Source organism: Strigops habroptila, chromosome 1 (assembly GCF_004027225.2).
Source record: "Strigops habroptila isolate Jane chromosome 1, bStrHab1.2.pri, whole genome shotgun sequence".
In the NCBI taxonomy this organism is placed as follows: Eukaryota; Metazoa; Chordata; class Aves; order Psittaciformes; family Psittacidae; genus Strigops; species Strigops habroptila.
The window spans coordinates 27,671,142-27,697,573 of NC_044277.2; the positions used below are offsets into that span (position 1 = coordinate 27,671,142).

General features: G+C 36.7%; 1 protein-coding gene across 13 annotated transcripts in view; it reads right to left on the minus strand.

Annotated features, from left to right (window-relative positions):
- Positions 1-26,432, minus strand: part of RALYL (RALY RNA binding protein like) — a 377,671-nt gene that overhangs the window by 99,674 nt on the left and 251,565 nt on the right. For 2 of the 13 annotated variants that reach the window (XM_030491166.1, XM_030491160.1), the window contains exon 1: positions 8,093-8,222. The exons of the other annotated variants lie outside the window; for them this stretch is intronic. In XM_030491166.1, the coding sequence (XP_030347026.1) occupies positions 8,093-8,129 (37 nt within the window). In that variant the 5' untranslated portion in view covers positions 8,130-8,222. Of the gene's footprint in view, positions 1-8,092; positions 8,223-26,432 lie in introns of those variants that run through there. 13 annotated transcript variants of the gene reach the window in all.

The window sequence follows — 26,432 nt, forward strand, 5'->3', positions numbered from 1 at the left end:
TTTAGTAAAAATTCAGTTTAAATATCTGTAACATATACAATAATTTCTGCAAACATGTTCAGAAAGCTTTTAATCCCAGATTTTACAAAAAGTTACAAATCATTGCATGTGCACGATTACTCTCAAACTGCTACAGAAGGCACTGGTAACTTTATGTTATCTACTAACTGTGTACCTCTAGCTACTCACTAATAAATCTACTTGAAAACAAGTTTTCTTTCCCACTTGTTGCATCTGCACCAGCTGATCACTGTCATTCACAACACAGTATGTGACACATCATAGGTTACATATTTTATTGTGTTAAATGGAAGATAAGAAGTGGGATGCTGAAAGAAGGAAGATCCTGAAAAGTGGGAAGGCCAATCAAATCAATACTAAGTGCATAAGAAAAGTAATGATAATGATAATGTACGTTTCTGTTTCTCAGGACAGGAATCCCATTTTAGAAATGACTAGTGCTAAATAGCTGAGATTTTCTTTGGCTTTCAGTTCAGCCACTGAGAGCAAGAAGGAAGGTACCTCCCTTACCCTACCACTTTCTCCTTGATTTTATTTTATTTTTTAATTACAGACTTTAAGTTTAGGAAAAAATCTTCCCTTCAAAAAAAAATAACTAATAAAATGGAAAGACTATTTTCAGAATAATAAGCAAGACTCCTGAGTGCTGAGACTCTTTGGCATTAGGTTTCAGTTCTGTCCTGATAGCATATATTGTCCTGCAGTAACACAATAAAAATACAGCAAAACCAAATTGTTGCAAATAGCTGTGAAAACCTAAGTGTGAGTCCTAAGGAAATAATATCTGAACGCAAGCAGTAAAACCAGGCTAGAGGGTCACACCTAGACCCAGCTTTATGACAGACCTGGAGGTGAACCAAAATCAACAATAGAATTGCCTTTGAAGCTATTAGTAAGACAGATATCAGCAATTTGGACAAAAATGGGTGTTCTATTTAAAGAATTACAGTTGGATGATTTTCTAAGGCAATTTATAACTCATCAGGGTCAAAAAAAAGACTTATGATACAATATGCATTATCTATCTACCTATCTATCTATCTATCTATTGTGGAAAGCAGCCCTGGGCAGGCTGTATTTTGTGGGAAGTTCAAGAAAAAAACAGAATAGTTTGTAGAGATCACTGCAGGCTTCTGCAAAGGACAATGAGGAAGAAATATCACCTTAGTTTCAAACAGGGACACAAAAATCTGTAACCATAATCCACATCATAAAGTGGCAATGCAGCCTATTTTTCAGAATGTTTAACACACAAATAACTGGGGGGGGGGGGAACAAAACAAAACAAAACAAAAAACCAAATGAAAAAAACAGAAGAAATGAGGTGGAACAGAGGAAAACATAAATTTAAGGCCAAAGATTGAGCCTTTCAAAACTAAAAATGTGACGCTGAATGCTTCATAGATACGAGCTGGAGTCTCAGAATTGGTCATATGCACTCACAGTCTTCATTGTGATGCCAGTCTAATATACCTGAGATCTCTGTCCCTTCTGGGCCGTGTGTGGAGGGAAGAGGGGGAATGTTTCCAAAGTGACTTTCAGAAATGTTTCTCGATTTTACTGTCAAAGAATCTCAAAGATGAAACTGCTGATAAAATGCTGGACTTCAGGTAGCATTGGGGTCTTGGCTGATGCTCAACCAGTAAATATCCCTGTAATGGTTTACCAGACTTTTGGTAATCATTTGAGAGACCTGAAAGGTAGTTTTCTAAACTTTACAATTTTTTTCCTAGTGAAGTCAAACTGTGGCACAAACTGTGCTTGGTCTTGGTTAAAGCTGGGAGATGTCATGGAAACATTTATTAGAGGTTGTCTGCTTTTTTAATTTTGTGTGTTTAATTTTTGTGATTAAAATCTTTCCATGATCTACTGGGAAAAGATTGAATATATCAGAAAAATTGGAATTTCAGCCCGTCAATATATTGGATTATGGAAAGAGGCAGAGAAACAGGCTTTGTCTGAAGTTAACACCTGTACTGGAGGTAGGATAGAGCTATTGCTCTGTTCCTACAGAAAATGTACATGAAAGGCAACAGAAAAAGATCAGGTTGGCAATGAAAACAAAACAAAACAAAATCTGCTTAAAATCAGGTCTTGTACCACTTACATGTGCAGTCACCAAAGTCTTTTTTCTTAAAATATATTGATACTTTATACAAAAATAAGCAACTGAAGATTTTCCCTTTACTTTCTGAACCCCTAGAGGATTTTTCTCCTTTTTCTGAGTAGACAAGTAGATGGCATTGCTATAGTGGCATACAGAGATTTTAATAGAGAAAGGCTGGAGTCCCTTCAAGATTTCCATCATTTTATAGATTTCAGAGGTTTTATGACAATAGTACTTTTTTCTACTTGCACATATACTGTAAGTTTTGAATATATACTTTGTAATCAGATCCGTAGTACATGTTTAAAAGAAACTTTCAAAATAGATGAGCAATCCGTATTCAAAACCTAAGTGGCAGAGATGAGAAATTGCAAGTACTTTTAGTAAATTATGACTGATTACACTCAGAAAATGTATATCTTAACTTAGGCTGCAGTCATCTAACCTTAGGTTCTAACCACTGGACTTCTGTTTGCACAATTTAAAATCCAGAATTCTCTTTCTATATAGATTGTTTTAGGCTAGGAATGTCTTCAAGTTGCTGATTGTTATTTTAATGGACTTCATTTTTTAAAACTATTATTTGTTTTCCCAGATCTCAGGTCCTTACTGGAGTGCTGTCCCAGAATTTGCAAATTTTGATTCCTTGTAGAAAACTAACCAACATACAGTACGTGCTGTTTCACTTATGATAAATTGTGTCACTGATGAACATAAAAGCATTTGCTGCCAGCCTGAGCAGGGCTTAGAACTGGAATTCTATGTGTTCATGAAAACCAGTATTACACTTAAATTTCTGATATCTTCTTAGTTTTCAATGGCCTTTTAAATACAAACTTTCAATGGTGTGATACATTCCTTTGCTAATTCCCCTAATAGACTTCAAATCACATAATCCAAATTACTCTATTTGCATATGATCATCTTTTTTAATAATTCCCTTTTTATGATCCTTAACAATAGCTGATGTATTTTTATGAGTTCTCCCTAACTTTCCAATTATCTTTTTGTTGAACTATTGTATGTTGTCCACTAATCTACTATCTTACTTATGCAAATAAAGAACTCCCCACCAACATTAAAACATAATCTTTTTAATGAAGCCAAAGGTATTATTAAGGTGTCTTTTTTTCCCTTAAATTTCTCCTCCATGAAGCTGAAATGACTGGCTGAATTTCTTTGTTATGTTCTCCACTTTCATTTCAGGTATACTGACTTCTGCTCTCAGATAACTTTTTTAAAGTCACTTCTGAATCTGTACTTGCACCATTTATTCCTTTATTTCAACTTTTCAAGACAGTCTGTAGCTTCTTGATTCCCTAACCTTTCTGTCCCACTTTTAGTATTTCCTCTCAGCATTTACTCCACAAGGACAAAAATTCTACTTTTCTTCCTCAGGCAGACTCCCACTGTGCTGTGGGAAGCACCATTCAAGTTGTGCATGTAGGGTTTAGTCAGACTACTAATCTTCCAAAAGATGTTTCTTGAAACAGTATCTTTCAATACTTTTGATTCACTTTTACAGTCTAGAAGCAGAAAAAATATCTCTGTTTCAGAAGTCTACACAGACACTTGAAAAAGAGTCAAAGAAAATATTCTAGCTTATTTATCCTACATGCTTCACTGAGGGACTATGTCTTGAGTTTTAATGTTTAGTAATATTGGGAAATGAATAATTTCATACAAGCCAACTTTCTCAGGTCACAATGAATTCCCTTCAAAGCTATAAGAAAAGTGCTTCTACCTCAGAAGCTCCTGACTTGCTCAGTAGCAATTATAGTTTTTTTGTATAAAGATGTTATCTGTGTGGTGTGAATATTCAATGACATTTGTAGTCCTGCAGGTCATGAGCGTCTTCTTGCTCATCCTTATTACTGATAAATTTAATTGCACTGAACTCTACTTCCTCAAAAGGTATGCAGCAATAGGAATATCTCGGGATTATTCTAAGATACATGAAGAAGTTGAAGAGATATTCTCTGGTTGTCTGGGTCTCTAATGTTTTAAGGAAAAAGACAGAGTTTTCTCATATGTATCTGGGTCAGTAACTACACTGGTTTTCCCCAATGAATGAGATTTGGTTTTCCAGTCACTTTAACTCCTAGCACACACTTTATTAAAGGCTGCTATTTTCTTTGAATAGCAGCATCCTCAATACTGGAGACTCTTTATTGCCCTAAGAGGCAAAAAGAAGATGGAATTGATCATGGGCTGATCAAACTGTAATATAACAAGACTCAACAGACGCCAACTCTGTTTTTTAAGGGTGAAAGCCATTGTGCCATATATAAAGGACAAAGATGCCAACAGCAGATCCATGATGAAAAGATGGCAAGTAGGACCTTATCAATAAAAGAAAATACAGCAGGAAATGCAATAGATCAAATAATGCTGATAGGACAAAATACTCCTTTAAACTGGAATTTCACAGAATTTCTAATCAGATGTTATCAATACGCACAAAATCCTTTCTTTAGCAAGATGAGAATAGTTGAAAAAGACATATCAGGTGACATCTGTGGACAGCACATCTTTAAATACAGAACTAGTTTAAGCCCAAAATATTATGATCTTTTGTAGCAGCCACATGCATTCTACATTGCAGCAGCTATCTCTGTAACTTTTGAAAAGAATTAATTTTATTTTATGTTACTATAACTTATTTAACCCTTTAATAAATGCATATGCTACTTTCTGCAACACTCTGCATGCAGGGAAATCTAGGACCGGACAAACAAAATTGGCAACTGAAGGTAAAGAACCATAATTCATTTGACAATTACAGGTAAAATTTTGACATGTCTCCTGTGAGAAGAGAGAATCACCAGAATAAAAGGAGACATGATGTCTCCCCTCTCATTACTCTTTTTAAAATGACTCCTGAAATATAACTAATGATCTATTGGTTTTAAAAGACACAGAATCTTCAAAAGATCTGGATGATACTTTTGAGAAATTGCTCTTCGTAGCATGTCAGCATATAGAATAGCCACGACAAGGAAGACCTCAGGTAAAAATGGATGCCTGCTACTTACTTCATGAGAAGAGGCTCAGAGGCTTGGCATTTCCAGAAGACGTGAATGACTGCTTCTCCATGGAGAAGACCCACAGGTACGCTTCAGCCTACCACAAGCCTTGTCCTGACCATCCTCCTCAGCAGCTGTGCCCCAAAGCAGGCCAGTCTAAGGTTTAAACCTTTTATTTCAGGAAAGGTTTATCACACATTTATTGTTTTTTCAGTGTTGGTAAGATTGCATTTGTTACAATGGTTTCCCCTTATTCAGTCATTAGGTCCATGCAATGAAATGAGAATCAAGCCTATCAGCTAGATAACATTCTGATGTAAGAATAAAGCACGCTATAAATCTGGATGTGCAGACAAATGTAAGCATGGAGACTGTGTGTGTATGTGTAGATAGGTACACACAAACACTCATACAGAAATAACCTTAATCTGTTTTTTGTTTTATTTACTGATGCAAGTTTCACGATTTACTGTGATAGTTATTTTTAATTCTCATTAGTTACAACCACATATAGAATAAATAAAATACGTTAACCACTTAATATGAGGGCCACTTTGACTAGAACCAAAACCAAAGGTACAATGAAAGTGAAACATTAAGGTTAGTTTTGAACTTAGAAGACTTACATATGATGCTGCAGCTGAAAAAAAATATAGGAAACCTTTGTCCCATTCATACAAACAGGTAAGTAGAGCTAATTTTTTGCCTTTGCTCCTGTAGCAAAAGTTTTGTACCTGAGACAGAAATTGGAAATGGGGTTTCCTTATATTTTATGTCAGAAAAAGGTTATGATGTCTCTATTTTAAATATCCTCCTTCCTAATCTGATGTGCTTTTAAATTAAGTACAGAATGCCTTTGCACCCTTCTTCAAACACTGAAGGAAAAAAATAGGTTAGGAAAGCAGTGCCTATAATACCATTCAGTGTGTACTAAATCCAGAAGCAGAACTTCAGTGAATAAGAAAAAGCCACAAAGATCACTTTTGTTTTATGCCACATATTCAAGTGCTTGAAAGGTAGTGAGGAGATATAAACCCCAAGGTTTATCCTACATGTAATGGAAATTATATACTGAATATATTATTAAGGGCCACCAAAAATGCCTTCATGTTTGAAATAGAGCATGTGCTAAATGTAACGGACAGAAAACATAGTACTTGTCTAGTTTAACAGAGCTGCTACAATTATCCTTTATATTTCAGGAAAACAATTGCTTAGATGAAGTCTATCCTTTAAAAAGCCTTTAAGTGATATGAACAGGAGCAATATCAAAATTACTCAAATTATTTTGTTTGTCTGTTGCAGCTGCTAATTAGCTAAGAGGTAGTAATGAAGCACCCATGTATACAGTATTGGTATCTAAGATAGTGGAGACAGTTCTATTGAGATATTTCATTGATTAGGATCTTAAAATTAGAGACAGTTTTAAAACAAAAAAAAACCCCAACATTGCAATTGCCACCTTCATAATTAAAAATTTGATTATGTTGGGTTTTTTGTTGCTTTTTTTTTCCTCTTGTAGAAAAATCACAGATTTTCCTTGAGGTCAGCAGGGGTAGAGGGGAAAGGGGAAGAAGGTAGTCTTAAAAGCACCTTGTGTAGTTTTCATGAATGACTATATCTCTACAACAAAAAACCTAACAACTAGGCTACCAGTCACATTTTTTTTTAAAAACCATAACCAGGCTTGAACAGGAGAGAATGTAAGAATACAGCTGGCTATAAAAAGAGCTCCTGGTTCACATAGTAACACTAGGAGAAATTAGTCTGTTAAAATCAACTAGATCAATTACAATCTGCTTGTATCTAAATAATTTTCTTTCAGTGCTGCTATAGGAATGAGATTTATGTTAATTTATTTTATTGAATGTGACACAGATGATTGATATTTCAGCCTTGCAGATCTGTCCTGCAAGCTTTATACATGCATCACATCCATTTCTATTGGACAAGAAACACTGGAGAAGACCTACACAAATTAAACTCTAAGGACCAAAAACTGAGGTCAGTGATACAGCTGTATATATCCCTTCAACTCTGAACAGTAACGTATCCTGTCCAAATAAAGTCCAACTTACCTTCTTCCAAATTGATATTCCTCCCTTCCTGCTCTCTCCCTGAAAGCACACAGTCCCTACACAGCATTTTTCTTAGAGGAATGTCTTTTTTCGCAGCCTCAGACATGCTCTCCATTTATAACTTGGCCTCTTCCTAGATTTCTGTATAGTAACACATACTTCATGACTTACAGCACTTCATTTTCACTTGCCTCAGTCACCCTTCCATAATGTTCTGGAAGAGACAATATTGATACTGAAATTCCCCTGGTTGATGCCATAGCAATTTAGAAAGTCAAACAAGTGCTGGACTGGAAATTCAAGCATTTAGAAGCCAGTGAATTTTCAATGATGTAGTGTCTTAAATACACACGAGAGACACATGCTTGTTTTCCTCCCCTCCGGTTTCTGTTTCTATGGTTTAAGCAAACTAGTTAATTCTTCTGAAAGTTATGGTGAAGGAAAATAAAAGAACTGCCCCTAAAGTTCTGGTATTGGTGGTTCCCTAAAGCGAACCACTTAGAGTCCAACAAGGGAAAGCATGTCAACCCTGGCAAGTCAAAGGCTACAGCTATCCTTAGCTAAAGCTAGCCTTAGCTGTTCTTAGCTAAATTTATATTTGATTTCTATTTCTTTGTTGATATTATAAAGCAATCACTTACTCAGGGTTTCCATAGTAACAGGTGAGCTAGGTATTTTTTATTTTAAAGGTCTTTCATGCAATTAGCATACATATACAGCGGGATAATTGGCGTGGAACAGTGTTCCTGCTTTCCCAGTATTATTTAACCAGAGCAGGGTAAAGCATGGCTTTCAGTGAAACTCGAGATTTATCTTCCCTCCTCTGTAAGAACATTAAAAAAACTTTACAATTTACTTACATCTTTGGTTTCTGCGTTTGCTCTTGTACATAGTCATTTTGAAGAAATTCCACTTTTTAAAAAATGATTGCCTTGAACAGAGAGAAAAGAGATGCAATCGTGCTTCTGCTTTGCAGGGAGACAGTTGCTCACTGACAGAAGGTAACCGGCAATCTCTCAGAGAAAGGCAGGGTAATACCATTCTCCTAAAATCCAGGGGAGATGCTACTGGCTCTAACTATTTTCTCTGTCACAAAGCTCAGAGACAAAATGTATTTGTTTTCATATTTTTCAAATGTGTTTGATACCAGTTAATAAAATCCTGAAAGCATATACAATCATATAATCAGACAAAGTGGGATAATGTGCTATTTGATCGTCTGACAACAAGATTCCTCGAAAAAGCCCTGATATAACCAAAATTGCATAAATGACCTCATAAACTAATAACAACTAACTTTTCATTGAGAGGTCTTAGAATCATGCATATGAGGGCATTAAAATATTTGAGGCTAAATTTTCAAAATTACCATAAAAAATCAATACATGTCGATCAATTAAATACTGACTGCAGGTAAACATGCCCATGTTTACTTCTGCATTACCTTTCAATGTTTTAATTTGGGAAAGCTTTTTAAGCTACATTCTGCTGATCGCTCATTTTTATAACTGATTCATTGTCCATTAGTGTGTTGAATCACAATGTCATGGGAAAAAAGTGGCAGCATCATATGATCTTCCACATGTATGTCACCATTTGCAAGAATGTAGTCATCTTTTTAAAGAGAGCAGGGGAAAGGGAGAGAAATTCTTGCCATGTTGGGGAAATGAGAGTTATGACAATATTCATGAAAAAACATACCAGTGGCAGCTGTGCAGCTGGAAAGAAGTTAAAATTCCTGTTCATTCAGCAATAAATCTGCCTTCAATTAAATTGTGTGAAGATATTTCTTAATGTTTTAAGAAACTCATGTTTTGAGATGCCTTTCATGTTTTCTTAAACTGCCTACCCTAAAATTTTTCATCTTTTTTTCCCCTTTCAGGTTTTTTTTAATATCTCCAGCATAACCATTTTTAGATTTAATTTTCTTTCAGTTGCTCAGTATTCACAGATCTTCACATTGGCATGCCTTTAGCTACCAAAGTGAAATCTTTGCTTTATATTGGCTCTATTAATTTATTTTTCCTCCCCATGTCAAAACCTGACCACGTATCTTTTCATTTGCTTTGGATTTGTATCAGCATAGCTGAGGATAAAGTGTAGCCTGAAGTAAATGAAAACAATGGATGCATTTTTTAGATTTATTTAGTATTTCAAATACAGTTGTCTCAAAATGCCATGGTTGAAATAACACCATCTCTATTGTTTAGGTCAGCAGAAAGGTGGGAAATTGCAAAGCACATCAACAGTGACAGGAAGGAAAAAAATTGACTAATTAGTCTTTGCTAAACATAGTAGCTGACAAAATGTTTGCACCATATAGAAAGACCCTGCATGCCATGTACTCAAACAGCTATTATATCCATTGGTCAGTATTTTTGCAGCAATTTATATGTGCTGAGGATAATTCCTCAGTTTTCCTGCTATATTTTTTCCTCTGGGTTAACTTCCAGCTGAATCAGGTCTGTGATCTGACTCAGACTACAGAGATCTGTGGTGTACTTTTAAATTTGCTGCTTCTTGTAGCAATCTTTGTTTACTTTTCCCATTCTTTTCTTTCTTCTACCCAAAGGCTCTTATCCGTATTGTTCAGTACAAATTTTTTCTTTCATTGATTTGGTAAGATGTCCTAAACCTTTTTCTTCAGGCCTCATTAGATCTCAACTATAGAACTTATTCCTTTTCCTTACCATTAATGGCCAATTTTTTTATATTTTTAATAATGTGCTTAACCTAGACATATATTATTATCTCTCCATATTATATTATACATAGCACATAAAACACATCTATATATTTTCATTGTTCTTTTGTGCATTATTCTGTTACAACCATGTATTTGTATGAAAATATCTTGCTAATAGTATGTATAATATAAAAATATAAACTAAATAGAAATTTCGTGAGGTAGAAATTAATTTATTTTAAATCAATGACCCCTGAAAAACACAGTCTTTATTGTTCTTTCTTTGCGTTAATTGTAATGCTGATTACTTCTTCAATACAGTGAAATGCATTTGCTAAAAATAATGTAAATACATTCTGTTTAGTGAATCATTCCAGGTCTGCTCCTAAAAAATATTGCAAAAAATGCACTTAAATGTACTGTCAAGCTTTGAGTAGGCACAGCAGTTCCTCTGTGTTACTGTTCTCTGTTAGGAGAGTTTACCATTCATTTTCACACTATTACTGCCTTAAAATAGTCAGAATCTTGCATATGGCTGGTTAAATGCATCAAGCTTAGTGAGGAGTGAAAAAATGAATGGAACCTCTCAGCAACAAAAATCACCTAGTCACATTAAGCTTATTGGCTTTTTGTAAAGATACATCTTCTTAAATAGTACAAAATTTTAATTATTCACTGTTGCTGGTACTAAAAGAATTAATAATGTCCACATCTGCACATCCCATGTGACCTCTCTCCTTTCTCTCCTCCCCACCCCACAGGTTCCAATAAGGAGTTTTTCTTTGAGTACTGCAATAAATTTCTCAAACTGTTTCCTAAGCAGAGGAAAAGAGAAAATACAGATATTTTACAAACATAACTGCTGGCTTGACTGTCACATATTACTCATCAATAAACACACTGGCTGGGCTACATCCTCAATTTTATTTTTCATGAACAGATCTTAGGCAAAAAAAAGGAAGGTGGAGGAGGCTTAAAGTATGTTCTGTCTTTCAGTGTTGATTTCAATGCACTCAAAGAGTCTTCTTAGATAATATCTTTTTATAGCTTCCACTATGTTTATTTTGATGATGCTAAATAAGAAAATATCACATCTATGAATATAACTTACCTTTTTCTCTAAATAAGTGGTATGTGTAGAGATCAACATTTAAAATTATAGAATCATAGAATAGTTAGGGTTGGAAAGGACCTTAAGATCATCTAGTTCCAACCCCCCTGCCATGGGCAGGGACACCTCGCACTAAATCATGTCGCCCAAGACTCCGTCCAACCTGGCCTTGAACACCGTCAGGGATGGAGCATTCACAACTTCCTTGGGCAACCCATTCCAGTGCCTCACCACCCTCACTGTAATGAACTTCTTCCTTATATCTAATCTAAACTTCCCCTGTTTAAGTTTAAACCCATTACCCCTTCTCCTATCACTACAGTCCCTAAGGAAGAGTCCCTCCCCAGCATCCTTATAGTCCCCCTTCAGATACTGGAAGGCTGCTATGAGGTCTCCACGCAGCCTTTTCTTCTCCAGGCTGAACAGCCCCAGTTAACTTCTTCCAAGTAATAAACACTCCTCGACACAATTATTGATGTATTTAAACTATGCATTTGACATGTGTGAACTTTTTACTGGTAAAATTTGGACATTACCTGACAATAATGCTTTTTAACTTGATGTAATACTACATAAATAAAATTCACTTTATCAAGAAATGCCATTTAGCTACTGAGGTAAGTTTTTGGAAATATATTCTTTTAATGATGTAATGAGGACAGAACTTAAAATATTGGCCAAACAATAACCCTGACTGAAATTGGTACAATACTGAACAAGCTGGGGCAAGCAGAATAAGATAGAGCAAAATTTGTACTTATGCTTACAACTATAAGCTAGAATCAAGAAGATCCATAAACGCTTTTCAAGCAACAGCAAAGCTGGCTAGCATTCCTGAAGCAGACCAGAAATAAAGACTGATGAGGATGCCAAAACCCAAAAAATTTATTAAAAGGTTACCTGTAGACTAAAGGGCTCAATTCAGCTGACTAAACATTCATGTCTAACACTACTTTGGTGTTTTATGGCACCTGAGACATCCATACACTGCCAGAAAATATGGCACAGGACCTGTAGGAAAACCTACAACTTCTGGAGCAAGCTGATGAAGCCAAGACCATCTTAAATGTCTCTAGTCAAATAAGCAACTGAACATAGCCCAGAGAGCTTGTATTCTAACCTCTGTCTCATAACTACCATTATTCTTTGGCATTTTTTATACTTAAGGTCATTGTTTCAAAGTGGTCCCAACATGAACTCTTAGGCCATGACCCTGCAAGAGTTTGTTAATACACGTGGAAGAGAATCCTTACAAAGATACATTGAAATCCAGGTGGAAACCAAAAAAAAAATCCTGCCCATCACAGGCCTGTGATTGATTGAAGTAGGAATTGTAAGAGAGAAAAATGTAAGATGTATTACTGAGACTTTTTAAATATCCTTAAAGAGGCCACTATTTGTTAGCGCACAATCCACAGCTGATTGTGGGGATTAAAAAAATGTGTGATAAAAGAGATATAATGTAGCATAATATTTCCAAATCCACAGTACTTCCCTTTACTAAAGCCAAAATGCCTGTCAAAATGTTTTAATAGTCTTCCTTTGGCCAGTTTTTACTCTGCCTGTGTTCACATACAGAATATACAGTTTGCAAGATTTCATTAAAACTTCCACATATTCATCAAAAGCTGCATTAGAATGTAATTTGTTACACTCATAGCATTCCCATCATCTACTAATTTAGAAAGAAACATCAGAAGAAAGTATTTTTTTTCTGGAGCTGTTTGGTTTTTAGAAAACTATTTGGCTGTTTCTTGTCTCTATTATCTTCCACATGTCTGCTGACCTGTTTTCTTCAGCACTGTTAGACAGTAATGACACTTCACCACAAAAGATTCTTTTTTAGATAGCAGGAGAAAGCCCCCAAGGTACTGGTCCTACTTTTACCATCCAAAACTTTCTCTTTTTCAATGATGCTTCTCCACTAGAATATAATTTGTCTCATTGTTGTGCTAGCATTTATTTTTAAGGAATTCACTGTCAGGCTTCCCTCATTAGACTGAGCTCTTATCAGATATTGCTATTGCCATTTAGCAATATGATCACAGAAGTGTGAAACAAAGCCTGCCACCTTCTTTCTCAGGAGCCCATACTGGCTCTTCCTGCCATCACTTGTCCTTTTCACAGCGCATTCTTATGCCTGTTCAACATCTTTGTCGGCAACCTGGACAGCGGGTTTGAGTGCACCCTCAGCAAGTTTGCCAACAACACCAAGCTGCGTGGTTCGGTTGATACGCTGGAGGAAAGGGATGCCATCCAGAGGGACCTTGACATGCTTGTGAGGTGGGCCGATGCCAACCTTATGAAGTTTAACCAAGCCAAGCGCAAGGTCCTACACCTGGGTGGGGGCAATCCCAGGCACAGCTACAGGTTGAGTGGAGAAGAGATTCAGAGCAGCCCTATGGAGAAGGACTTGGGGGTGTTGGTTGATGAGAAAGTGAACATGAGCTAGCAGTGTGCGCTCGCAGCCCAGAAAGCCAACCGTATCCTGGGTTGCATCAAAAGAAGCATGATCAGCAGGTCAAAGGTGGTGATCCTGCCCCTCTGCTCTGCTCTCATGAGACCTCACTTGGAGTATTGTGTACAGTTCTGGTGTCCTCAACATAAGAAGGACATGCAGCTATTGGAGCAAGTCCAGAGGAGGGCCACGAGGATGATAAGAGGGCTAGAGCACCTCCTGTATGAAGACAGGCTGAGAAAGTTGGGGCTGTTCAGCCTGGAGAAGAGAAGGCTGTGTGGAGACCTCATAGCAGCCTTCCAGTATCTGAAGGGGGCCTACCAGGATGCTGGGGAGGGACTTTTCCTTAGGGACTGTAGTGATAGGAGAAGGGGTAATGGGTTTAAACTTAAACAGGGGAAGTTTAGATTAGATATAAGGAAGAAGTTCATTACAGTGAGGGTGGTGAGGCACTGGAATGGGTTGCCCAAGGAAGTTGTGAATGCTCCATCCCTGACGGTGTTCAAGGCCAGGTTGGACGGAGTCTTGGGCGACATGATTTAGTGCGAGGTGTCCCTGCCCATGGCAGGGGGGTTGGAACTAGATGATCTTAAGGTCCTTTCCAACCCTAACTATTCTATGATTCTATGATTCCTCCAACAAGACCATTAAAAAAGCATTTGGGTATTTTTCTGTGACTAACAATTTCCAAAGCTTATAGTGTACCTTCCTACAAATGGAAGGTTGGAATTGACATTTGCATGTCTGAAAGTAAATATTCATGTAGTAACAAAGATAGGAATTTCAAAGAATGACAGAAGATTAGGGAGAAAAAACCCCAAAACAAACAAAACCAACTAAGCAGAGGTACTGTATGGCAGTCCTTAAATACATGAAAAGTTGACAAACACAAAAAAGGAAAAAAAAAATGAAAAGAGAGGACTTAGTGAATAAGCCATTTTCTGTGTCTCTGGCGGTTAGAAAAGTCATGGACATACACTGTAGCAACAGAGTTTTAAATTAGTCATTTGAAAACTAACTTTGTTTTTGGTAAGGGTACCTATACATTGCCTAAAAATTGCTAAAGGATTTTAGAACAGATTTCAGAGGAGCCTGCCTAGGAGATGGATAAGATGACATCTTGTAGTTTCTTCCAAGCGTTACTTGTGATCCTATATGCACAGATAAAACAGCAATTTCGGGATAGAGCATTAGCCAAGATTCAGTCTATGTGAGTCCTTTAGCCTACCTAATATTAATAAAACACTTCAGGCAGCAGGAGACTAGCGTGACATGAGGACACCAACAAGTATGAAGCCTATAATGCTCTGTGCATTCTTTTAGGGAATCCTAAAAGAGCAGCTTCTCTAACTGGGAATGAATGAGATCACCTGTGGTTGAACCTTGCTGTAAATATTTCCAGCTACAGACACTGGTCTGCTAACTCAGGCACCTATAGAGTCACATTACGAATACCCTTCAGAATTGCAGTGTCCTCGGTTACATTTGGGTAACTTCCCCCAGATTCAGAGGAGCTACAATACATGGATATGCTGGAAGCCTGAACCTTCCACTTTGCAATTCAGAATGATGGTTTTACACAAAGATCTGCTCCACAACTTTCTCCTAGTCCCAAAGGTTGACGTGGGCTCTAGATAGGTTTGATAATTTTCCAGCCTTAGCTCCCCCTTCATTATTCACACCATCTTATGTAACCCTTGAGTGAAACTTAGCAATTCCCACTTGCACAAACAATAATGCAGTTACGAAAGCCTGGCAACTCTTATTTTTTTTTTTTTAGTACTGTACACAGTAAGTACAGGTCCCTTTAGACCTAGTGATGACATTAGGCTGTGTATTCCTCCACCTGAGGAACATTTAGCTATTATTTTAAACAAGGTATAATAAAATATTCCTCTCTCAAATGTCTGAAAAAAAAGTTAAACTTCAAGCCTCAGAGTTGGATATTCTATATGGTAGATTCTATGGTGGAAAAGCACATCTTCCCTTCTGCTTTGGCAAGTGGAAAAATGGTAAATCAATCTCAGATGAATGCCATTCAGACTCATTTCATTTGCTTTACACATTTCATAAAATCCAAGTTTGTTCCTCCTACCTTTGATCAGTTTCTTTCCTAATTCATCTTAGTTCTTCACAAATTTGTTCTTGGCTAGTTTCCTTTTGGTTTTGAGCAATTTTAATATTTGGTTTAGTTTTGGTTTGTTTTTCCTAAGTCCTGGTTTCTCTTCATCTCATCTTTAAGTTGATTTTAGTCAGTTTTTATCTGGTGCTAACAGGTTTTCACTTGTTTTGTTACCTGCTTCGGTTGCTGATTTAGCTGGGACTTTACATCATCTTTTATTTCATTGTGATGAGGTTGTCAACATCCAGCAACTTAGTTACTTTCATGCAATTTTTAAACACCTGTTTAACAATTGAGACAGTCTTAGGAGATGTTCTGCTTCAAACTTCTCAAATTATGGGACTAAAACACACTTCCCTTCCATTAAAAAGAACTAGAAGATTTGCGTAGCGAACTGTTTTCCAAATATGAACCAAGATTCCACTTAAAAACATCTTTTCTTCAGGATTTACATTAATATAAGTCAGAAAGCAAACGATGTATAAAGAGGCGGTCTGCATTTTTCTGATCATCAAACTATTCCTTAGTAATTCAATTTATGAGCCACACTACTAGAAAAGCTACCCTATATTTCACCTTACAGTAATGTCAGCGATCATGATCTTTAATGTTTTGCTCAACATACTAGAGTTGCAATTCACAGGTTTTCCTAAATACATCACAGGCACAATCCTGTACTTGGAAACATATTTATTTAATACAAAATGGTAGAAAAATAGCTATCAGATTTAGTAACAATCAGATTCAGTAACAATTTTTATCTGAGCTAATTAGTAGCAAAATAAGGTTTTCATTAGCCTAGATCATTGAGACAATACTAATGTGTCTAGAACTGGCATTTTAAAATCTAATAGTTTTTATCCAGGTAAATTATTAATCCTAGAGCAAAACTGTTAGATAGTCATTAAGTAATAAATTTTTTTCTTCCCTGTTGTTGTTAAATCTGAAGTAAGTCATGGTGCCTGTAGCAAGCACTAGTTTCCATCATCTCAGAGCTGGTAGATCTTACAGGGTACTGTAAATATAAAACAATGGACAAATGCCAGCTGTGGAGCAAGAGCAGCTCTGCTGAATGAAGAAATATTTAGGTTTTTAATAGACTAGCAAATGCTTAGTTGTGAATTTAATTTAAAAAAGTTCATACATATCATTTCTACTGAAACAAAGTGCTGAATATTGGTGAGTTTTCATGAGATATTTAAGACAGCTTTTTCTATCAATCTATCTTCTGCTTAAGTAACAAAATCATTCCACTTCAATATAGAAAGTTGTTTTTAATGGGATTTACACCCCCTGTGTCATATTCTGCAAACAAACGATAACCGTTTCAATTTGATTAGTGACATGCAATTCAACATTGCCCTGTTTTTGTTTTCACGTTTGTTTTAATTATCACACTAATGAGACACTTTGGCATGTTAAATTTAACGGGACAAGCCTTCAGAACTGAATCCGTTCTGGCACGACCCATAATGAAAGAACATTTCAAAAATACACCTCAAATTCATGTACCTTAATTCTGCTTAAGGGCTCAGAAGTACCTGAACACCTCAGACAGATTTTTCAGGCAGCCATTTAAAGAAACCATTTGCTATTGTCACCATTGCACTATGATATCTATTTTTAAGTTTTTGTATGTTAATTGAAACAGCTTCAACACATTCAAAAGGCATTTTCAGTTCTTCACTCTTATTTAACATTGTCTCACTTTGTCTACAAAACACAACAGAGAGATCCTGAGAAAGAATCACTTGTGAACAAATGAGGCGCTTAAAATGTCAGTTTAGGGCACACAGCAAAGCAAACTGATGATGTTTTATGGTACAGCGTCCAGGGTTAAACCATGACATACAGCCAATGTACAGCCCCTGCTTCAACCTTTCATTTCAGACTAATGCTTTTATAACAATCAAGAGAAAGCTGAAAATGTTCTACTTTCTTTCCTTACCATATAGGATCTTTCTTCCTCAGTGTGTAGGACTAAAGACAATTTTAGTCATAACCCATCAGTGTAATGGCTGGCTTGAGAAAGAGAATAAGGCCTTTAACAGAGACCAAAAGGAGAAGAAGATTGATATTTGGAGTGATGGAAAAATCTGTATTGTATAAATTCACGATCTGACCATGCTAAAGGATGTAACACTATTGGCATACTGTTCCAGGGATCGAAGGATTCCGGGTGAAGAAGGACATAAGCCACGCACACACACACACCAAACTGCTAGAAAGTTTATTATGAGATCCAGAATAGATATAAAATCCAGAGATATAACCAGCCAGAAAGAGACATAACTAAAGGCTACCAAAAAATAGGTTAGGCACAGCTTCTTACCAACCCATACACTTACACAATGACCAAGAGGCCAGCTCCGAGGTGCATCGTGAAGAGATGGGGTGGCAAGCACTACTTTAGCGGGTGTCCCTGCAGAGGTAAAGTCGACCATAAAAGGTAGTTGGATCCGCCTCCTTCTCAATCTCTCTCAAACCCTGGGCTTTTTATATGTCAAAAGTGCAGACTTATCCTGACACAGGGGGCCAGCCTGTGTCAGAAGAAGTGTCCTTGCTAGCCCTTTACCATAAACACTCATTCTAGATGATCGGGGTGGTCCACCACGGACCAATTCCACAGTGTTAGACCCATCTAACACACATACATTCAACAACATCCTTTAAATTAGAGGGCTCTGCTTACTTGGTGCAAAATACCAATGTTACTCCAGCTTCACAACTGCTCCTACTTTTGGGGTTTTTTTTAGGGCTCCTGTGCATGTGTCTATATGAGGCGGCAAGGTGGAAAAAGTGCTGACAAGTTATTATATTAAAATTATTTATGCATCTGATTTAATGTCTTAATTAGATGGGTGGATGGCTGGGGAGGAAGCACCTTTTCCCTAGTCTAAATGAGGCTGCATGCCCATGGCCCGGTTACATATATTTTGAGACACCTCAATTCATAAGTTCAGTTTTTAGAATATGCCAGTTATATGGCAACTTCTCTAGACATTACGACTGATTTAAAGACAGTTTCTGAGTCAATGGTATCCTATATAGAAACAGGAACTTTTCTCTATAGCTATAGCAAGCCAAATTGTTTGGTTTTGTTTTAAGTTCAAATAAGTTTTTAATCAAGACTGCTATTATAGCACAATAGTGCTATGTAACATATAACACCCAAAGCTCTACTTTTTCACTGGAAATCTTTAAACATACTGTTTACCCATTTGAGGAAAAGATAGCAAATGTTTGAAATGCATTTTGCATTTAAAAAATTCTGTTAGTAATAAAAGGCATTAGCGTATGCTTTTAGATGATAATGTACTTCCAAATCAAACACCATTGTCCAGTTAGAGATGTTTCGAAACCACAGGAAGAGGAACTTGGAAAGACTAGTACTTCTCACCTTGAGGTTTTGCTACTAAATATCAGATCACAGTGTGAATTAACTGCTTAAAAATGCACATAGCAGCTCTTTATACTGGAATAATGAAACACAGAAAACAGAAGTGTGTTCTTAATGACCTGAAAGCAAATTGAAAAGAGATGTCGGTACAGAACAGTAGAGGAGACAAAGAACATTTTTACCCCCTTGTGGATTTAGCAGGAAAATACTTTCTCATTGAGGTAAATCGTTAAGAGACTATATGTAAATGTGAAACAAACGTATGCAAGACACTTTATTAATCTCTAGCCTAAAATCACAGGCATTGAAGAATTTAGGTGCCAAGTTTTCTATTCCCTGTTCTGTGGCACCCAGAAGGGTAAAGCTATTTCAGATCGCATGAGAATAGTAGCTTCTGGAGATAGTCTGTTCAGAAAAGATACCAAAACCATAGGGATATTCAAAGTAATTTTTGAAAAATCTGTCCCCAGACCACTTCTAATCTTGAAAATTTCTGTTCTTGGTTCAGCTACACCAGAAAAAACATGTTTATATTTTTTAATGATGTTTGGCTTTGAGATAAAGAAAACCCCTCTGTGATGCTGCAGCAAAACAAGAAAGAGAAGGACTTAAAAAGGCAGTGTTACTATTCACCATTTTTCTCTAGAATGAAAATCCTCATGTCTTAGAAAAGGCGTAGCAAATCTTTTTGAGACTAATATTCATAGGATCCAATTTAATATTGCACTGAACGCATAGCTCCTTCCTGCCATTACTGAAAGAGTAAGGTAGCTTCAGAATCTTCAGAGATTGGTTAGAAGTGTTGACTACATTGCTTTGTAAAAGATAAAGATAAGAAAAGTTGCAAGTCCTCTCATAAAGGGTTTCTTTCCTTCCTCGGAGCAATGATTTACAGTAAGAGGAATTATAATTAGAATACACTAAAATAAGAACCTTTGCTATTTGACAAGAATATTAAACTCTGTGGGAGGCTAATTAAAAACAGTCAAAACCTTAATCTGCATTTTTTTTTTCCACACAATAAATGCTATTAATGGTTCACGTTTTACAGTGAGTCAAAATCTCTTATTTAAGGCCACCTACACATTATTGTAGGAATGTAGACCCAAGCCATTCCAGATTCAATTTATTTTTTGCCAAATGAAAAGTAGTATCATGTAATTTTGGTATATTTTAAATCCAAAACCTGGGCTATTCCACTTGCAAAACAAGGTGGTGACACCTGAGCATTATTTGTTCTGGAGGGATACAATACTTATGACCTAGATATTTGAGAAAATGTGGTTTGGAGAATGAAGGTTTTGCTGAAATTCAAATCAAATTCTAGGAAAAAAAGAACATGAGAAGGTTTTGCTTTGCTTTTCTGATTGGCAGTGATCTTAGTCACATTTCTGGTGGTTTGATGGTTTTATGGTAGTTTAGTTTTAAGGGCTTCATCTGAGTGGTGGACTTGGCAGTGTTCAGTTTATGGTTGGACTCTATGATCTTAAAGGTTTTTTCTAACCTAAAGGTTTCTATGATTCGATAACTAAATATGAAAACAACTATGCTTTCAGATTTTCCCAGAGAGCAAGCAGAGTGAATTTATCGGGTAAACATTCCTAGGTTCTTGGGAAAGGCAAAGCAGAAGAAATGCAAGATCATGTCAAACATATGATGAAATCAAATTGGTCCAACTTTAATCTAAACCATGTACAATGAAAACTGATTGACAGTTTCAGCAACTTTCAGCAACAATAGATCCACATGAAAGACTGAGGTAGGGTTAACTGATATAAAAATTATTGCAGAAAACATTATACTTTCTCCAATCTGTGTTTGGACCAGAAAACCAAAATATACTGAAATATTTCTTCTCAGAGTTTCATGTGGCTTTTGTCAAGACTCTGCAGCTAAGTATTTTGAACAACAATCAAAATGTAGCAGAGGTGACCAAATCGGAAGGGCAGGTGCTGGAAATCATACACTGGATGGAAGGGTCCAGTGTAGAAATATAGTCCTGTCAATTGTATTTTTGATAAATTTTCTCACAGTTACATTCCCCCCTGCAGAACAGTGTCACAAACTTCACACTGTTCTAGCAGGAGCTGAAAATGTGGTGATTATTTTTAAACAGATTAACATCTTTTTGAAGAGGCTAGCAAGACATGGGTTTATTCAGCAGCCCACGTTCAGACTATTAAATGTTAGTGAAATTATTTTTCAAACATTAATAGAGGAATTGCTTCTGACTAACATCAAGTTAATAACCTTTAAAACACCTGTATTTGGGGAAAGGGGAATAAGATTATGTTTCTTACAAGTTATCATACAGAAAACATACAGTAAGGTTCAAGTATGCAGTATTTTTTATTGATGGGTTGAAGATGAAGAAAATAGTAAAGTTTTCAGCTGTTGTAAATTAGAGGTTATTATATGACTTAGTCGCCTGCAGTCGTGGATGACTGGGTTTCATGATGTGGGAGTTTCTGCTTTACGCAGCATAAATCCAGGAAAATAATCAAAATTATTTAAATTTAAATTAACTGAACATTTGGCTCACAATTCATAATTTTCCAATTCAGTGATTTTAATAGCCTAATCTTCCAAATAGAGGGATCAATTTGATCTGTAAACTGTACCTCTGGCTAAAGGTATGACTAATCATGCCATTTCGCTGCCTGATATTTCTCTTTAGGTAAAAGCATCTTATTGGAAGTAGACTTGAAATTTTCAGTGGAGTCAGTATTTCCAAAAATGACTGCTCAAGAATATGCTTATGGGCAGCCCTTCAGAAAACTGCTGAAAAACAGGTGTCTAAATTTAAACGAAGTAGCTGTTAGGAGTTGTCTTAGTAATTGCACCTATAAAATACTGTAATGTTAAACCATGATCTAGAATCTGTCTTGAGATACTAACAAATGTGGAGCATCACATGTTAAGCAAAATAAAATACTTCAAAGGAAAGTAGAATTAAATTGTTGTAATGACAAATACAGCTTTATAATTCCTTTCTTAATGCAGGCATATTTTCTTGTTTTGCAAAGTTACAGATCATTAAAAAAAAGTTTTTAGCATTTTAAAAGAAATTACACCTATTGAAACATTATCATCACAGCTTATTATACATTGAGATTGCTCTATTTCACCTAGACAATAATGTCATTGCATTTTAATGTCTCACCTGACTAAAAGTCTTGGCAGCATTTCATAATAATCTAATTGAAAAATATAGCAATTTAAAACAAATATATGAATTTGACTACAAAGACACATTTAAAAACCAAAAAAACCCACAAACATCTGAACACAACAGGTGTCTTCCTACATTTTAATTTCTTTTGCTTATCCTCTCTGACCCCATGAAGGTGCAAGGACTCCCAGCTTCTGCATGAACCTCAGATGTCACAGAAGACCTAGACATTACATGAAGCGCAGGCTAAGACCTGAGCTTGAAAGTGCTCAAAAAGATAACAAATACTCAGCATCTCAGGCAAGTATCTCCAAATCAATCTGTCTTTCAGCTAGTTATGCAGGTTCCCAAGCCAGACACTGAATCTTTCCCTTTGACACTTGTGTGGCTTTGTTAAATAATAGTCAGTCTCTCCAGCAATCTTTCTTCCTGAATTCCTTTCCTGCTTTCTCATAAAACACCTTAATTTTTTAATAGGAAATGTCTTTATTTCCAGACAGCACCCTTCAACAGATCAAAACGTAACAAAACAAAGTGCTTTTGCAGCCTCTCTGAATTTCACCTATGGAGAAGACAGAAGACATCATGAAACTGCATCAGTGACACAGGAGTGATGGGACAGACTTGGTATCCCAAGGGTTTATAATACAAGGCAGAGACAGTGACCATCAGCTATGACACTTTGCTCGAAGGAAAACCTAAACAGAATAAAATCCTTAAACTGAAATCTCCGGACTCGCGCCAAGGACCACCGTCTCACAGTTATGTCTAGAGTGCCATCTACTGACACAAGCTTTCATTGCAACTCCCAAAGTAGAAAGTTCTTCCAGAAGCACGTTCCTTTTTGTGCCTGCTGTAGTTGATGTAATCAGAAATTTCTTGTCGGAATTATAACTGCAATTAATTCCACCTGATTCTTAAAATTTTGTGGGGTCTGGGGTTTTTTTTGTGTTTTTTGTTTGTTTGTTTTGTTTTGTTTTTTAAGTAAATGTAGGGTTTTTCGGTACAGATTTTTTTGCATTGCCATCATACATTTCAAAAGATGTTTGGAGCATTCTGATTCCTCTTAGTGCATTCAAATAATTAAAAAAAAAAAAGCTGTTATATGAAAATCTTGGAGTTATACTATAAACTAAAGTAGGAACTTAATTTTTAGTGGGGACAAAGTAATTCTCTATAAGTAGCCATCTGTGGGTTAAGTATGACTAGTTTGCTTAAATCCAAATGAATAGAATCAACTTATGCCCCGAGGTTGTAATTTGATGTTACAATTGTTTTCTCTGATCTGGTTTTGAGCTGAGGTACTTCTTGCCTACCTGAAAACCCCTTACATCCAAGGAAGATCTTAGTTTTTAATCACACTGCAGTTGAAGGGGTCTATCATCTTAAGGTGGCATCTCCAAGCAGGAAGGCATAAAACACAAACATTGCGTTTTCCCATACAAAAATACTGGACAACACATACTGAAAAAAAGAGATTCAGAGAGCAGTTGCCTGACAAGCTATAGGACAAAAACAGAAAAGGGTTTCTTGTTCAAACTTTGAGGCAGCTCACCAAAATTTTTACACAGATCTGATGAAGTCAGTTCTCTATGCAATCGTTTCAGAGGAGCCCCAAGATATAGAGCTCTTACTCTTCTTCCCATCTAGTGCAACGTACAGGGATAATTCCCATTACTAATGCCTCTTTGTCTTTAGAAGTCTTAATTGAAAAAAGTGTTAGAAGCAGCAAAATAAGAACTTGTGATAGAAACAGTTAAATGTAAAGACAAAATACTTGATTATTGGAGTGGAGAATTTCAGACAACTGGAGGCCTAGTAATAGCAGTGGGAGATACTTAAAATTGTTTAGATTGATAGCTTATATGAGAGATTTAGCATGATGCGTGTAGGAAACCTATTGAGCCTAATAATGATGGTAACTTTCCATGCTAATCATAGGAAGAACAGCTACGATGGTATCCCAGAGCACTCCCTGTTCCAGGGGACAAAAAGAATTAGGGGAGTTATAAAAGTTCAGTATTCTGGTGATGACAAGATGAATAGGCAACTGAGTTATATTTTGAACTGAACTATGTCTACGGAGAGACTTGAACGAGACTGAAATATCACAGTGTGGGATAATTACTGAATATGATTTAGAAATTAAACTTATATTTAAAAATGTAGCATTGCTCACACATAAAGGAAAAACGGACTTTCAGGGTAAGCTGCAGCTGCACGTGGTATGCCAGGAATTTACTCCACAGCAGTTCCCGTGGCAACATTGCTTGACGGAAGATGGAGCAGAGTGGAGATTCTGCGGCCAAACTCTGTCCCAACACCAGCAGAGATGGGAACTAGGTGGTACTTAAAACTGATAAGCTGCATACTTGATGCCCTGAGCCAACGGCCTGTCATCTTTTGGCAAAATGCTGTCCTTTGTGTGAACTTTGCTTCATTATAACGCATTTTAATACGAAAACACACCTCCACCTCCAATGCTACCCACCTCCAAAGTGAGACCACCCCTCTTTGAGCATGCTCTTTGAATTTTTTGTGGCATATACCTTTAAAAGCAAAGCGAGGAAAATTTACACCAATAACAATAAAGGTATGTATGACTAGAGTCACTCAAGCTCCACCTTGAAAGCTAAAAATACTATAAAAATGTCCCAAAAAGTGGGGGGCTTTAGGGAAGACATCATCGTGGACAAGCCGAGGAAAACCCCATCAGCAGACTACTCTCGACTCCTGGGACCGGTCGACAGGCTGGACCTTTCTTCCCCCCCATAGGAACGCCTTTGGGTAAGACTTGCACTGTATCCAGTGCTTCCCCGGGAAAATTAGGAATCTCTATATAGAGTTACTTTTTACTTTTATACTTTAAAGCCAGGCTGTATTATTCATAACTTTGTCGCGCGGTTGTATACCTTATTATTTGCACGTGCTTTTGCAGACAGTGTATTTATCACCGGCAATCCACAAGAACCTGTATCTGTTGCTTTAATAAACTGCACTGTTTAAGTAGCTAATCGTAAATCTCTCACTGAACGCGACCAGCTCCCTCAGTGTGGCCGTGCTAGTTCGTGAGCACGATTAGACTGAAGGTGCAGTGCACTATTAGTGCATCCGGAATCATGATTATTCAACACATTGAATGCCACCGGACTGATAGTGGCAAATTGGGCATCACTCAGAATCTAAGCCTAGCCGCACCCAGCCCCTCTAATATCTGAGGATCAGCTGGAAAGCAAGGGGGTTTATTTTCTGCCAAATTATTTTACCCTTTTCCACGCAACACACAGCCACTACACTCATAAATGTTAGTGAAACTTTCCTGAAATGTCTTTCAGGAAACAAATGAAAAGGCAAAGGCAGTTTGTGACAAGTGCAGGTCTTTTAAAGAGTGTTTGCACTACAAAGTGAAATCCTTGATGCCTATAAAGAGCAATTCTGCATCTCAAGACAGAAGATCTGTTCCTGATCTACAGTTTCCGGGTTATGAGCAAGAAACACCTGAGGAATGTCTTTTTAATTGGGCATTCCAGGCATTTTCATGAAAGGGACTATGGCTGAAGTGGAGAAAGTTCAAAAATGTTCACAAGCTGCAATAGTGGGAAAGAGAGAGACCAGTACAGAAGTTACCTCCTAAGGAGTCAGGAAAACAGATCAGTCAGCACTGAAGACAAGATTTTAGATTTTACCTATAACACATTTATGTTTCTCTGCACCCCCATGTTCCACATTGATTTCAATGGAATCTGTACATGAATGATTGAAATCAGAGCCCATTAGTCTGAATTCAACCAATCTTACTTACAGCAGGTGATTTATAGAATAATCATAGTAGACCAGAAAAAACTACCTCATTTGAACAAGATTTCTTTCTCCAGGATACAGGGTTACTAGCAAGAGGCAGATGCATTAATAAATTAAAAGCCAGGAAGAACAGAACAGCTTTATACACTAAGCTGCAGGTGCATATCCCACTGCAATAAAGAAGAGTTTTTGAATAAGCTTCAATGAGCTTTGCAGTAAACTATTTACAGGAGACTTCAAGGTAAATATCTCCTCGATGAGAACTTGTTTATTAAAAGTTTGCTTTAAAATGCTGAAGGAATAAGGCACACATATCTTAATAAGCCAGGAAAGTTTAAATATTCTTTAGTTCTACTTTTACAGGTATTTTATCTGAACCTTTGGCATTTCTTTTTGGTAGCATCAGTTCTAAAAGCCAGTTTATAACTGTACACTTTCTAATTTACATTA